The sequence below is a fragment of the Dendrobates tinctorius genome, unplaced genomic scaffold, assembly GCF_039654945.1.
Source record: "Dendrobates tinctorius isolate UK_male_01 unplaced genomic scaffold, ASM3965494v1 ptg000133l, whole genome shotgun sequence".
Taxonomy (NCBI): domain Eukaryota; kingdom Metazoa; phylum Chordata; class Amphibia; order Anura; family Dendrobatidae; genus Dendrobates; species Dendrobates tinctorius.
Genome location: NW_027361801.1, coordinates 20571433 through 20583178, shown reverse-complemented (window position 1 = coordinate 20583178; position 11746 = coordinate 20571433). Strand labels below are relative to the sequence as shown.

At 39.1% G+C, this 11746-nt stretch overlaps 1 protein-coding gene across 1 annotated transcript in view; it reads right to left on the bottom strand.

The window, feature by feature from the left end:
- Positions 1–3341: 3341 nt before the first annotated feature.
- Positions 3342–11746, bottom strand: part of LOC141048187 (pinopsin-like) — a 137573-nt gene continuing 129168 nt past the window's right edge. The window contains exon 6 of the mRNA XM_073543644.1: positions 3342–5712. Within this exon, the coding sequence (XP_073399745.1) occupies positions 5497–5712 (216 nt within the window). The 3' untranslated portion in view covers positions 3342–5496. The remainder of the gene's footprint in view (positions 5713–11746) is intronic.

Below are 11746 nucleotides of genomic sequence, written 5' to 3'. Positions count from 1 at the left end.
AAATGACAGCTGAGGTGAAGTGCACGTCAAGAACAGTTCGTAACAGGCTCCTTGAGGCATGGCTCAAGTCATGTAAAAGTAGAACAAACCTTTCATCAATGAGATGCAAAAGAGAGCCAGGCTGAAGTTTGTAAAATACCATAAGGATTGGACCAAAGAGGACTGGAGTAAGGTAATCTTCTCTGATGAGTCTAATTTTCAGTTTTGCCCAACACCTGGTCATCTACTGGTTAGACGGAAACCTGTAGAGGTGTACAAGCCACAGTGTCTTGCACCCAGTGTGAAATTTGGTGGAGGATTGGTGATGATCTGGAGATGCTTCAGCAAGGCTGGAATTGGGCAGGTTAATCTTTGCAAAGGACGTATGAATCAAGCCGCATACAAGGTTATCCTGGAAAAACAGTTGATTCCTTCTGCTCAGGCAATGTTCCCCAACTCTGAGGACTGTTTTTTTCCAGCAGGACAATGTGCCATGCCACACAGCTAGGTCACTCAATGTGTGGATTAAGGATCACCACATCAAATCCCTGTCATGGCCAGCCTTATATCTAGAAGTGAACCTCATTGAAAACCTCTGGAATATAATCAAGAGAAAGATGGATAGTCACAAGCCATCAAACAAAGAAGAACTGCTTAAATTTTTGTACCAGGAGTGGCATAAGGTCACCCAAAAGTAGTGTGAAAGACTGGTGGAAAGCATGCCAAGACGCATGAAAGCTGTGATTAATAATCATGGTTATTCCACAAAATATTGATTTCTGAACTCTTCCTGAGTTAAAACATTAGTATTGTTTCTAAATTATTATGAACTTGTTTTCTTAGCATTATTTGAGGTCTGCAAGCACTGCATTTTTGTTATTTTTATTATTTCTCATTTAGTGAAAATAAATACAAAATTTAGTGCTTGGAAATGCGAAGACATGTTGTCAGTAGTTTATAGAATAAAAGAGCTATTTACATTTTACTCAAAAATATACCTATAAGGGCTCATACTCACTTGCAAGAGACTCGCACTATTCTCGTGCGAGTCTCTCGCATGAAGACCTGGCACTGCTGCCGGCACTCAGACTGCATGTATTTCTATGTAGCCGCACGCTCCAGTCCAAGTGCAGGCGGCAGTGCCAGGTTTTCATGCGAGAGACTCGCACGAGAATCATGCGAGTCTCTTGCAAGTGAGTATGAGCCCTAAAGAGAAAAATCAGACAACCTGAAAATTTTGCAGTGGTGTCCTAATTTTTGCCAGAGCTGTATATATATATATATATATATATATATATATATATATATATCTGTATGCACACACACACCAACATGATATACACATATGTACAAGAAGCAATACAAATCTCCCTCTATATGTAAAGAACATGTGATAATGAAAAAGTGTAACATACTTGTGTGAATCTACAATGAGCAATTGCACCGAGCATTTGCTTCACCCTTCGCTTTCATCTTGGAGAACACATTTGTGTTGCTATTTCTTTGCAGGTCATGTTGTTATATTTAGCTATTCTGCAGGCAAGTAACAATGCAACTTTTCTTTTCTGAAATTTGATGCGAGATGCATACAACAAAAGATTAGATTTTCTTTTTTAACAAAAAAAAACAAACAAAAAACATTCACTGGGTGTCTGAAGACTGCCCTTTCTCAGAAGACCAGAGAGGTTGGTAACTAAGCGGATTGCAGACCCCTGATCCTATCCGCACAACTAGCAGTAGCCGTGGAGCGTTCCTACGATGCCCTAGACGCTTCGTCACAGCCGGAGGACTAACTAAGCCTAAAGACAGAAAGATAAAATCTAAACTGCCCCGGAGCAGATCCCCAAAGGAATAGACAGCCCCCAAACATATATTGTCGGTGAGACAAGATGAGACACAAACACAAGGCAGAGAACAGACTGAGCAAAAGGTGGGGCCCAAGCTGTCTAGACAGGACAGGACAGAAAAAGATACTGTCTGCAATCACGCACAAAACCCTGAAAAAGTCCAACACTTCTGATATACAAAAAAAACCTGAGATCACACGATCTCACCCCCGCTAGATCAGCACTCTGGTATAAACTGGCAGCAAGCAAAAAGATACTAACATAACAGGGGACTGAACAAACTGCAACATATGAAGCAGGGCCCAGCGCTGCCCCCAGCAGGGAGCATGCTGAACCCAGCAGCAAAACAGAAAGCAAAAAAATACACAACCAGATTAGATGTAAATGATTAGCAGAAGAATCACTTAGCTGAACATGTAGATCAAGCAGGGGACAAAAGAGCTCCAAATGCACACAGAGGAAAAAATCACCAGCAACCTTCAAGAGCAGCCAGCTCCATTATATGCTCCCAGCCAGCAATCCCAGATTCCCAATTATCATCGTCAGGTGGAGAACCTCCATCCACCTGGCCAGCTCCACTACTCTCAGTAACCACCAGAAGGAGCAGAGGGAGCTTTGGCTCAGAAATCCGAGCAAGGGAGTTCACAACAGGGATGAGGAGCCATGCATTGCAGGATAGGGATGAGGAGCCATGCATGCCAGGATAGGGATAAGGAGTCATGCATGCCAGGATAGGAATGAAGAGCCATGCATGCCAGGATAGGGATGAGAAGACATGCATACCAGGATGGGGATGAGGAGCCATGCATGCCAGGATAGGGATAAGGAGTCATGCATGCCAGGATAGGAATGATGAGCCATGCATGCCAGGATAGGGATGAGAAGACATGCATACCACAATGGGGATGAGGAGCCATTCAGACAAGGATGGGGATAAGGGGACCATGCATACCAGGATGGGGATGAGGAACCATGCATACCAGGATAGGGATGAGGAGCCATGCAGACAAGGATGGGGATAAAGGGGTCCATGCATACCAGGATGGGGATGAGGAACCATGCAGACATGGATGGGGATGAGGAACCAGGCATACCAGGATGGGGATGAGGAGCCATGCAGACAAGCATGGGGATAAAGGGGGCCATGCATACCAGGATGGGAATGAGGAACCATGCATACCAGGATAGGGATGAGGAGCCATGCATACCAAGATAGGGATGAGGAGCAATGCATACCAGGAAAGGGATGAGGGAACAATGCATACCAGGCTTATACTCGAGGGAATACGTTTCCCCAGTTTTTCGTGGGAAAATTAGGTGCCTCGGCTTATACTCGGGTCGGTTTATACACGGGTATATACGGTATATATTTATGGCTTAGTTGTCATAAAAGAAGAGGGCCCAAACACATTTCTTGCACAGGGGATCCAAGCTGTCAGTGTCCGTCCCTGCTCCATTGTGATACTATATCAACAAAGATTCAATTATCAAAGTCCAAAGAAATATGCAGACGTAAAGACATTTTTATTGTATTTTAAAATGGAACCTCATTTATTCCAAAAAGAATTACAAAATAAACACATTCTAAAAATGTAAAAATAACATTGCCATGACTTTTATCACCTTATTACCATCATCGTAATATTACTATCCTCACCCTTTCTCTGACACAATGACCAACACTTACTAATGCCGCCTAAGGCCTCCTACACACGTCCTTGTTTCCAGTATGTGTGGTATCCATTCTATTTACAGATGCCACACATACCCATTATAATCTATGCTGCTGAGCACATAGCCTTGTTTTTTTACAGACCGTGTGTCCGTGTAAACCACACGGAGACATGTCCATTTTTTAACTAGCAGCATCGATGACAAGGGCCAATACAAGTCTACGGGTTCATGTAAAACACATACAGTACAGCATATGAAAGGCATCAGCGTACAGTCCATGTGCCATCCGTGTGCTGCATGTATTTAACATTGCAAACTATAGGAGAAGCTTTGTAAATTATTTTTCTTTTGCCATACAGGAAAAACACTGATGGCACACTGGTGGAACACTGATGGCACACTGGTACTGTTTTTTCTGGTACCGGTTTTATACAGACATGTGAAGGAGGCCTAAGGCTCAGTTCAGATGAGAGTATGAAAAAAAATTGTCCGTTCCTCACTTTGAAAAACTATTATTTTAATCTTATCATCCATACTCCATCTGTGTTTTATCTATATGTCATTTTTTTACATCTGTATGACATCCATATGGCATTCGTTTTAATACATCAACAGTTAAAAAAATTACAAACCCAAGTGCAGTGTTACATGTCAATAATTGCAGTATTATAGAAATGATTTGTATGGGATCCTTCTTTTTTCTTTCCAAAAACCGAAGACACTAGTGAATATGGTTATTTTCACACTCAGACCATTGCTGCTTTCACTCCATGTGAAATAACTCATCTGAACAACTCGTGTCCATAATACTCATTCTAGTGTTGTCTTTGTTACTACAATATCTGTCCTAGTGCTGGTCATTAGATCAAAACTATTGGATGAGAATACAGCCAAACAAGTGCTCAGTTATCTGTGTTTCTGAAGTGCTGTATATGTGAATTTTTCTACTTCCGGTACATGAGATGGTAATTGTAGGGACATTGCTACTTGGAGCACAGAAGTACCTGGTGCCTGAGGGGTAAAAAAAAATTAAAAAAAATCACCCCAGCTGCATAAGGAGACACCAGTATTATAACGGGCTTATAGTAGGTGGAGGTTCTGCTACAGATTTATTTCGCAATGAAGCCCAGCCAGGAGTGGGTACTTTTAGAGACAGCTTGTCTTGATGACTTTGTGTACAATGCCTAAATCACATGAGGTACAGTCCAAATATCTATAATTCATCTCTGCAATATTTCTTATTGAAGCCACGGATGCTACTTTTGATGAGTAGTTTCACCCCCTACTAGAACTCTAAAAAGTCGTACAGTTTGCTAAACAAGCATCATCCATGACGGCAAACCACTAACACAATAATCCTTGATGATCCAAAAGAAATAAACCAAGACATAAAGATTATATTTCATAGCAATCTCTTTATGCAGAAATAGGACTTATCCATTCCTAGGACAAGGGGTGGGGTGGCACACATCGTGTATGGTCAGTGAACAGATCTTTCTGGAGTAACCTAAGTAGATCTTCCTGAAAACGGTTTCAGTTGCTTCTGCTTTCGTCTTTGACTCCGTAGCTACCGCTGCTATCTCTAGATGAAGATGACCCTTTTTCAATAGTCTTCAGTTCTCAAATATCATCATGAGAGTTCTTCAGAGGTAAAGCCTGAGACATTGTTTATCTGAATCATAAGGTACGTAAGTTCTTCCATGAAATCACAGCCATATTTTGACTATTGCTCGGATTCAAATATAGTAGATGCATTGGTGACATCAATGTCTCTATATACAAAGGAAACACTTTGTATATAGTATATAGACAATTACAGGACCATGAAAATAAATGTAAACTCCTGCCACTTCCTGTAATGATGATGGTCACAAATGACGGCCACTCACCCACTCTATTCCCACAGTCCTTCTCCAAATTCAGTTTTGTCCCTTTTTATCTTCGCTTGTTACAAATCACTTAAGTGATTAAGCAGCAGGCAGTTTGACATTAAAGCTCATCTATAATCTATGTAATGAACTACCAGAGTCATTTTTTGTTGCTTTCTAGCAGAAGCCATTGTGTCCTTCCTTGGAAATGCCTGGTTAAAGCATTGTTGGATCCTGCCATTTTCTTTAATTTGTAGGTCTTTCGAGTGTCTTGAATTTAAAGTCAAGTCACTATCATGTTGTTCGGATTCACATTTCAAAAGAGATAAAAGACACCTGTGAAACTGAAAAAGAATGAAGAGAAAATCAAAAATGTCAACATTGTACAAGATTCATACAACAGAAGGTAATACATAGAGTTGGGAGGATCAATTCATGGGACTTCGGTCCATTGGCCAAGTCAGTAGTGTGTGGCCGTTGGACAGGAAGCCCGTGAATCTCTTACCTTCCAGATCTCGGGAGAGGCTTATGATTGGACGGGCTGGCGCAAAGATGCATTACACTGTAATCAAGACGTCGCGCCAGTCCAACTAATCAAAAGCCGCGTAGAGGATCTCGACAGGTAAGGGATTTATTAAACTCTGATCCCGTGGCCAGAGACTACAGACACGGCTGATGGGCCGAAGTCCCACAAGCCTTTCTACCCAAATCTAGTAACAAGCACGTATTCAATGACTTAGGTCTCAGACCCCTAAAAGTGAGTGATAAAGTGGGATACACTTATAAACACCTTTGGGGCTAACTTTTTTTTAAGTTAAATGTATGTACAGTATTTTGGGTTAAAAATAATTTTTTCAACTTTGTTTCATTAAAAATGTTGCATCCTTGGGTTTTACAAGCTTTATTTTCAGGAACATTGCTGGGTACAGAATAAACTAACTGAGAATCCATCAGTGAGCTTGCTCTGAATTGGACTTTGTATCTCTTATTTTTTGTTTTTTTAACTCTTCTGTGCTGATTTGTGACCATAGACCACATCAAAGTTGAACTGAAGTTTGGTGTGGTCACAAATCAACTGGGGGGAGTTCAGAAAATGACAGATAAAAGAGTTATGAACTCTCTGTTATAACCAGCTCACTGAGGGATTCTCAGGTAACTTATTATGCAGATAAACAGTGCAATACTTTGTTCAATGAAAATCAATTGCAAAAATAATTTGTATCCCCAAACATGTGCATTTAAACAGTAACCGTTGGTTTTTTTTCATAAATGAATAGTACATGTGAAAATAAACTTTTAAATGAATCTTATCAGATTAATCTGTTTTTTTCTCCCTTTCTACTCCTGGACTGATCTGTCATTCTTAAAATTCTTAATCCATAGGTAAAATCTGTCTTCAATGAATATAGATTTTCCATTACTGAGACAGAAGATGATTGTTGGTGCTTTTAAAATTCTATGGAGAACTGTAACTATCGTTTCAGGAGAACTTGTAGCAGAATGTCTGTGTCTTCCTCTAGCTCCTCCCTCCTTCCACAGAATTTTAAAAGCACCAACTGTCATTGCCTATCTTAGTGATGTGAAGATCTGTCTTCACTGAATTCAGATTTTGCAAAATTTACCCATGATTTGAGAGAGAAAAATCAATCCAGGAGAAAAAAAAACACATTTTCTCTGATAACATATATGACAATATTACTTATTTTTCTGTGTACTATTGATGCAAAATATATGGATGTGAAACCTGGGCGATAAAGAAACAAGACAGAAGAAGAATCAGCGCCCTTGAAATGTGATGCTGGAAAATTATGTCATCAATACCATGGCTGGCAAGAAGAACAAACAAATCAATTTTGGAACAAATCAAGCCAGGCATGTCATTTGAAGCAAGGATCACCAAGCTATGACTTCTCTACTTTGGACACAGCATACAAAGAAGGAGAAGGACATCATGGTCGGAAGGATAGAAGGTACAATGCGAAGAGGACGACAAACAACACAATCGCTTGATGCAATCAAGATAATGGTGGAGAATAGAAGACTCTGGTGGAACTATCTAAGCTTGCAGAAGATCGATCTTCCTACAGAGCGTTCATCACATTGCCATGACTCGAGATCAGGCTGAAAGCCGCTAATAATAAGTACTATTGATTTATGAATTAAAAATTGAAACAACAGTAAGGCTATGTGGACACATTGCGGATTTGTTGCATTTCCGCAGCGTTATTTCCACGTCGAAATGCTAAAAACCCGCAATGGAATTATTAAAGCAATGATAATTAATGACATTCCTGAATTATTGTGCACATGCTGCGGAAATTTCCGTCCTTATTTACAGCGTTTCATTTTCTGCAGCATGTTAATTCCTTTTAAAGATCTGCAGGATTTCTGCACCTGTTAACTTCCATTGAGTCGGTCAAATCTGCAGCAAAACCGCAGGTGTAAAAAGGTTTGCGGATTTGCTGTAGATTTGCTGCCAAAAGCGCTGCAGATAAGGAAATGATATCGGAAAGAGGAAGAGTGTGTGGGCGGAGAATGAGTGTGTGGGCGGAAACTATGTATGAGCGGAGACTATGTGCGTGTTTGTCTGTGTGTGCAGGTGTCTGTGGCTGTGTGGAGGTGTGTGTGTACCCATGCGACAAACAGCCCATAGTGATTGTACTTAGACGTCGTCTGATGGGACTACTACTCCCATCCGGTTATGTCTGCTGTCACATATTACAGAGACAGCATGAGCCGATGATGGGAGAGTAAGCTCGCCATCTGGCGCCTCAGTTAAATTGTAAAAACAAAAGAAAAATTGACATAATCACATATTCACATACAATATACAATATACATACCCACCGTCAGCGTCGGACTGGCCCACCGGAGAACCGGTGGATTCTCCGGTGGGCCCTGGCATCTGTTGGGCCCTGGCACCTGCTGGCATACAGGGCCAGCAGTTGCCTAGGGCCCCCGCTGTTCCAGGGGCCCCCAGCCAGTGGTGTGTGGCACACCATGCAGCTGCTATGGGGGCCCCTGCCAGCGGAGCAGCAGCGGGTGTCAGGAGGCAGGAGCCCCTGTCCCCGCTGCTAAAGAGAAATGAATATTCACTGCGAAGCAGTGAATATCATTTCAGGTCTTCACACCCCCAGAGGCCCCGCCCCCAGCCCAGTAAGCTGCTCTGCATCAGGGCCGGCGCCGCCCTCAGTCCTCTCTGCTCCTGACTCACAGCCAGTGCGCGATGACGTCACTACATCGCGCACCCGCTGTGTGTCTGGCAGAGGGGGCAGCTCCTGACACTGAAGCCGGGATCAGCGTGGGAACGAGGAGGAGAGGTGAGTATTGTGTTTTGTTTGTTTTTTTTATATATCTCTCTCGCTCTCTCTATCTGTATCTATCTATCTATCTATCTATCTATCTATATATCTCTCTTATATCTATCTATCTTTCTATCTCTATCTATTATCTATATCTATCTATCTCTATATCTATCTCTATCTATTATCTATATCTATCTATTTCTATATCTATCTCTATCTATCGCTCTATCTTTATATCTATCTTTCTATCTCTACATCTATCTCTATATCTATCTATCTATCTCTATATCTTTCTATATATATCTCTATATCTATCTATTATGTCTATCTATCTCTATATCTATCTATTATGTCTATCTATCTATCTCTATATCTATCTATCTTACTCTATCTATCTCTATATCTATTATCTCTATATTTATTATCTATCTAGCTACCATCTATATCTATCTATCTTTATCTATATATATCTCTATCTAATATCTATATCTATCTCTATACCTATCTATCTATTTATCTATCCGTTATCTATCTCTATATCTTTTCTCTGTATCTATCTATCTCTATATCTATATCTCTCGCTATCTATCGCTCTATCTCTATATCTATCTCTATCCCTATATCTATCTCTATATCTATTTCTCTCTATATCTATCTCTATATCTCTCTCTCTGTATATCTATCTATCGCTCTATCTCTATATCTATCTTTCTATCTCTATATCTATATATCTATCTTTCTCTATCTATTTATCTCTATATCTTTTCTCTGTATCTATCTCTCTCTATATCTATATCTATCTATCTCTATATATATCTATTATCTCTATATCTATATCTATTTCTCTCTATATCTCTCTCTATATCTATCTATTTATTTATCTCTATCTCTATATCTATCTCTCTGTTTTTCTATCTATCTCTATATCTATCTCTATATCTATCTATCTTTCTCTATCTCTATCTATCTATCGCTCTATCTCTATATCTATCTTTCTATCTCTATATCTATCTTTCTATCTATCTCTATATCTATCTATATCTATATCTATCTATTATGTCTATCTATCTAGCTATCTCTATTATCTATATCTACCTATCTCTAGATCTATCTGGTATCTCTATATTTATTATCTATCTTTATCTATCTATCTCTATCTATTATCTATATCTATCTCTCTATCTATTTATCGATCTCTGTATCTATCTCTCTCTATATCTATCTCTCTCTATCTACCGCTCTCTATCTATCTTTATATCTATATCTATCTCTATATCTATTATCTCTATATCTATCTACCTACTGTATCTCTATATCTATCTCTATATCTATATCTGTTTCTCTCTATATCTATCTCTATATCTCTCTCTCTATAGCTATCTATATATTATCTCTATATCTATCTCTATATCTATCTATCTCTATATCTATCTGTTATCTCTATATCCATATCTATCTATCTATCTATCTATCTATCTCTATATCTATCTTTCTATCTAACACTATATCTCTATATCTATCTCTATATCTCATTATCTATCTATCTCTATCTCTCTTTATCTATCTATCTATTGATCTATCCATCTATCTCTATATCTATCTCTATATCTATCTATTATATCTATCATCTATATCTATCTATCCATCTATCTATCTAGCTATCTCTATCTATCTCTATATCTCTCTCTATATCTATCTATCTTTCTAACTCTATATCTATCTATCTCTATACATATCTCTATATCTAGCTATTATCTCTATATCTATCTCTCTATATCTATCTGTCTCTATATCTATCTATCTATCTCTATATCTTATCTCTATATCTATCTCTATATATATCTCTATATCTATTTTTATTTATAGCCATCTATATATATTTATCTCTATATCTATCTATATATGTCTATATTATTATTATTATTATATCTGTATATCTCTATCTATTATCTATCTCTATCTATTATCTATCTCTATCTATATATCTATCTATCTCTATATCTTTCTATCTATAGCTATCTATCTCTATATCTATCTATCCATTATCTATTTTCTATCTATCTCTATATCTATCTACCTATCGATCTATCTATCTATCTATATTTCTTTCTATATCTATCTTTATATCTATCTATCTATCTATCTATCTATCTATCTATCTATATCTATCTATCTCTATGAATCTTTCTATCTATATCTATCCATTATCTACTTTCTATCCATTATCTACTATCTATCTCTATATCTATTTCTACATCTATCTTTCTATCTATATCTATCTAACTCTATATCTATATATCTATATAGCAGTATTCCCTATGAGGGGGGCAGTATTATTCCCTATGAGGGGGTGCATTATTCCCTATGAGGGGGCAGTATTATACCCTATGAGGGGGGCAGTATTATACCCTATGAGGGGGCAGTATTATACCCTATGAGGGGGTGCATTATACCCTATGAGGGGGGCAGTATTATACCCTATGAGGGGGGCAGTATTATACCATATGACGGGGTGCATTATTCCCTATGAGGGGGGCAGTATTATACCCTATGAGGGGGGCAGTATTATACCCTATGAGGGGGGCAGTATTATACCCTATGAGTGGGGCAGTATTATACCCTATGAGGGGGGCAGTATTATACGCTATGAGGGGGTGCATTATTCCCTATGAGGGGGGCAGTATTATACCCTATGAGGGGGTGCATTATACCCTATGAGGGGGGCAGTATTATACCCTATGAGGGGGGCAGTATTATACCCTATGAGGGGGCAGTATTATACCCTATGAGGGGGTGCATTATACCCTATGAGGGGGTGCATTATACCCTATGAGGGGGGCAGTATTATATTCTATGAGATGGCTGCATTATATTCTATGAGGGGTCTACATTATATTCTATGAGGGGGCTGCTTTATATTCTATGAGGGGGCTACCCCAACTCCTGCTACATAATTAAGACATGTACAACCTTATATTATACCCGGATATTAGCGTGTTTTACCGCACAATTGGTGGTCTGGTATTTAACTCTATGCAGCTACATAGTGGGCCCCAAGAATGATTTTCTCTGG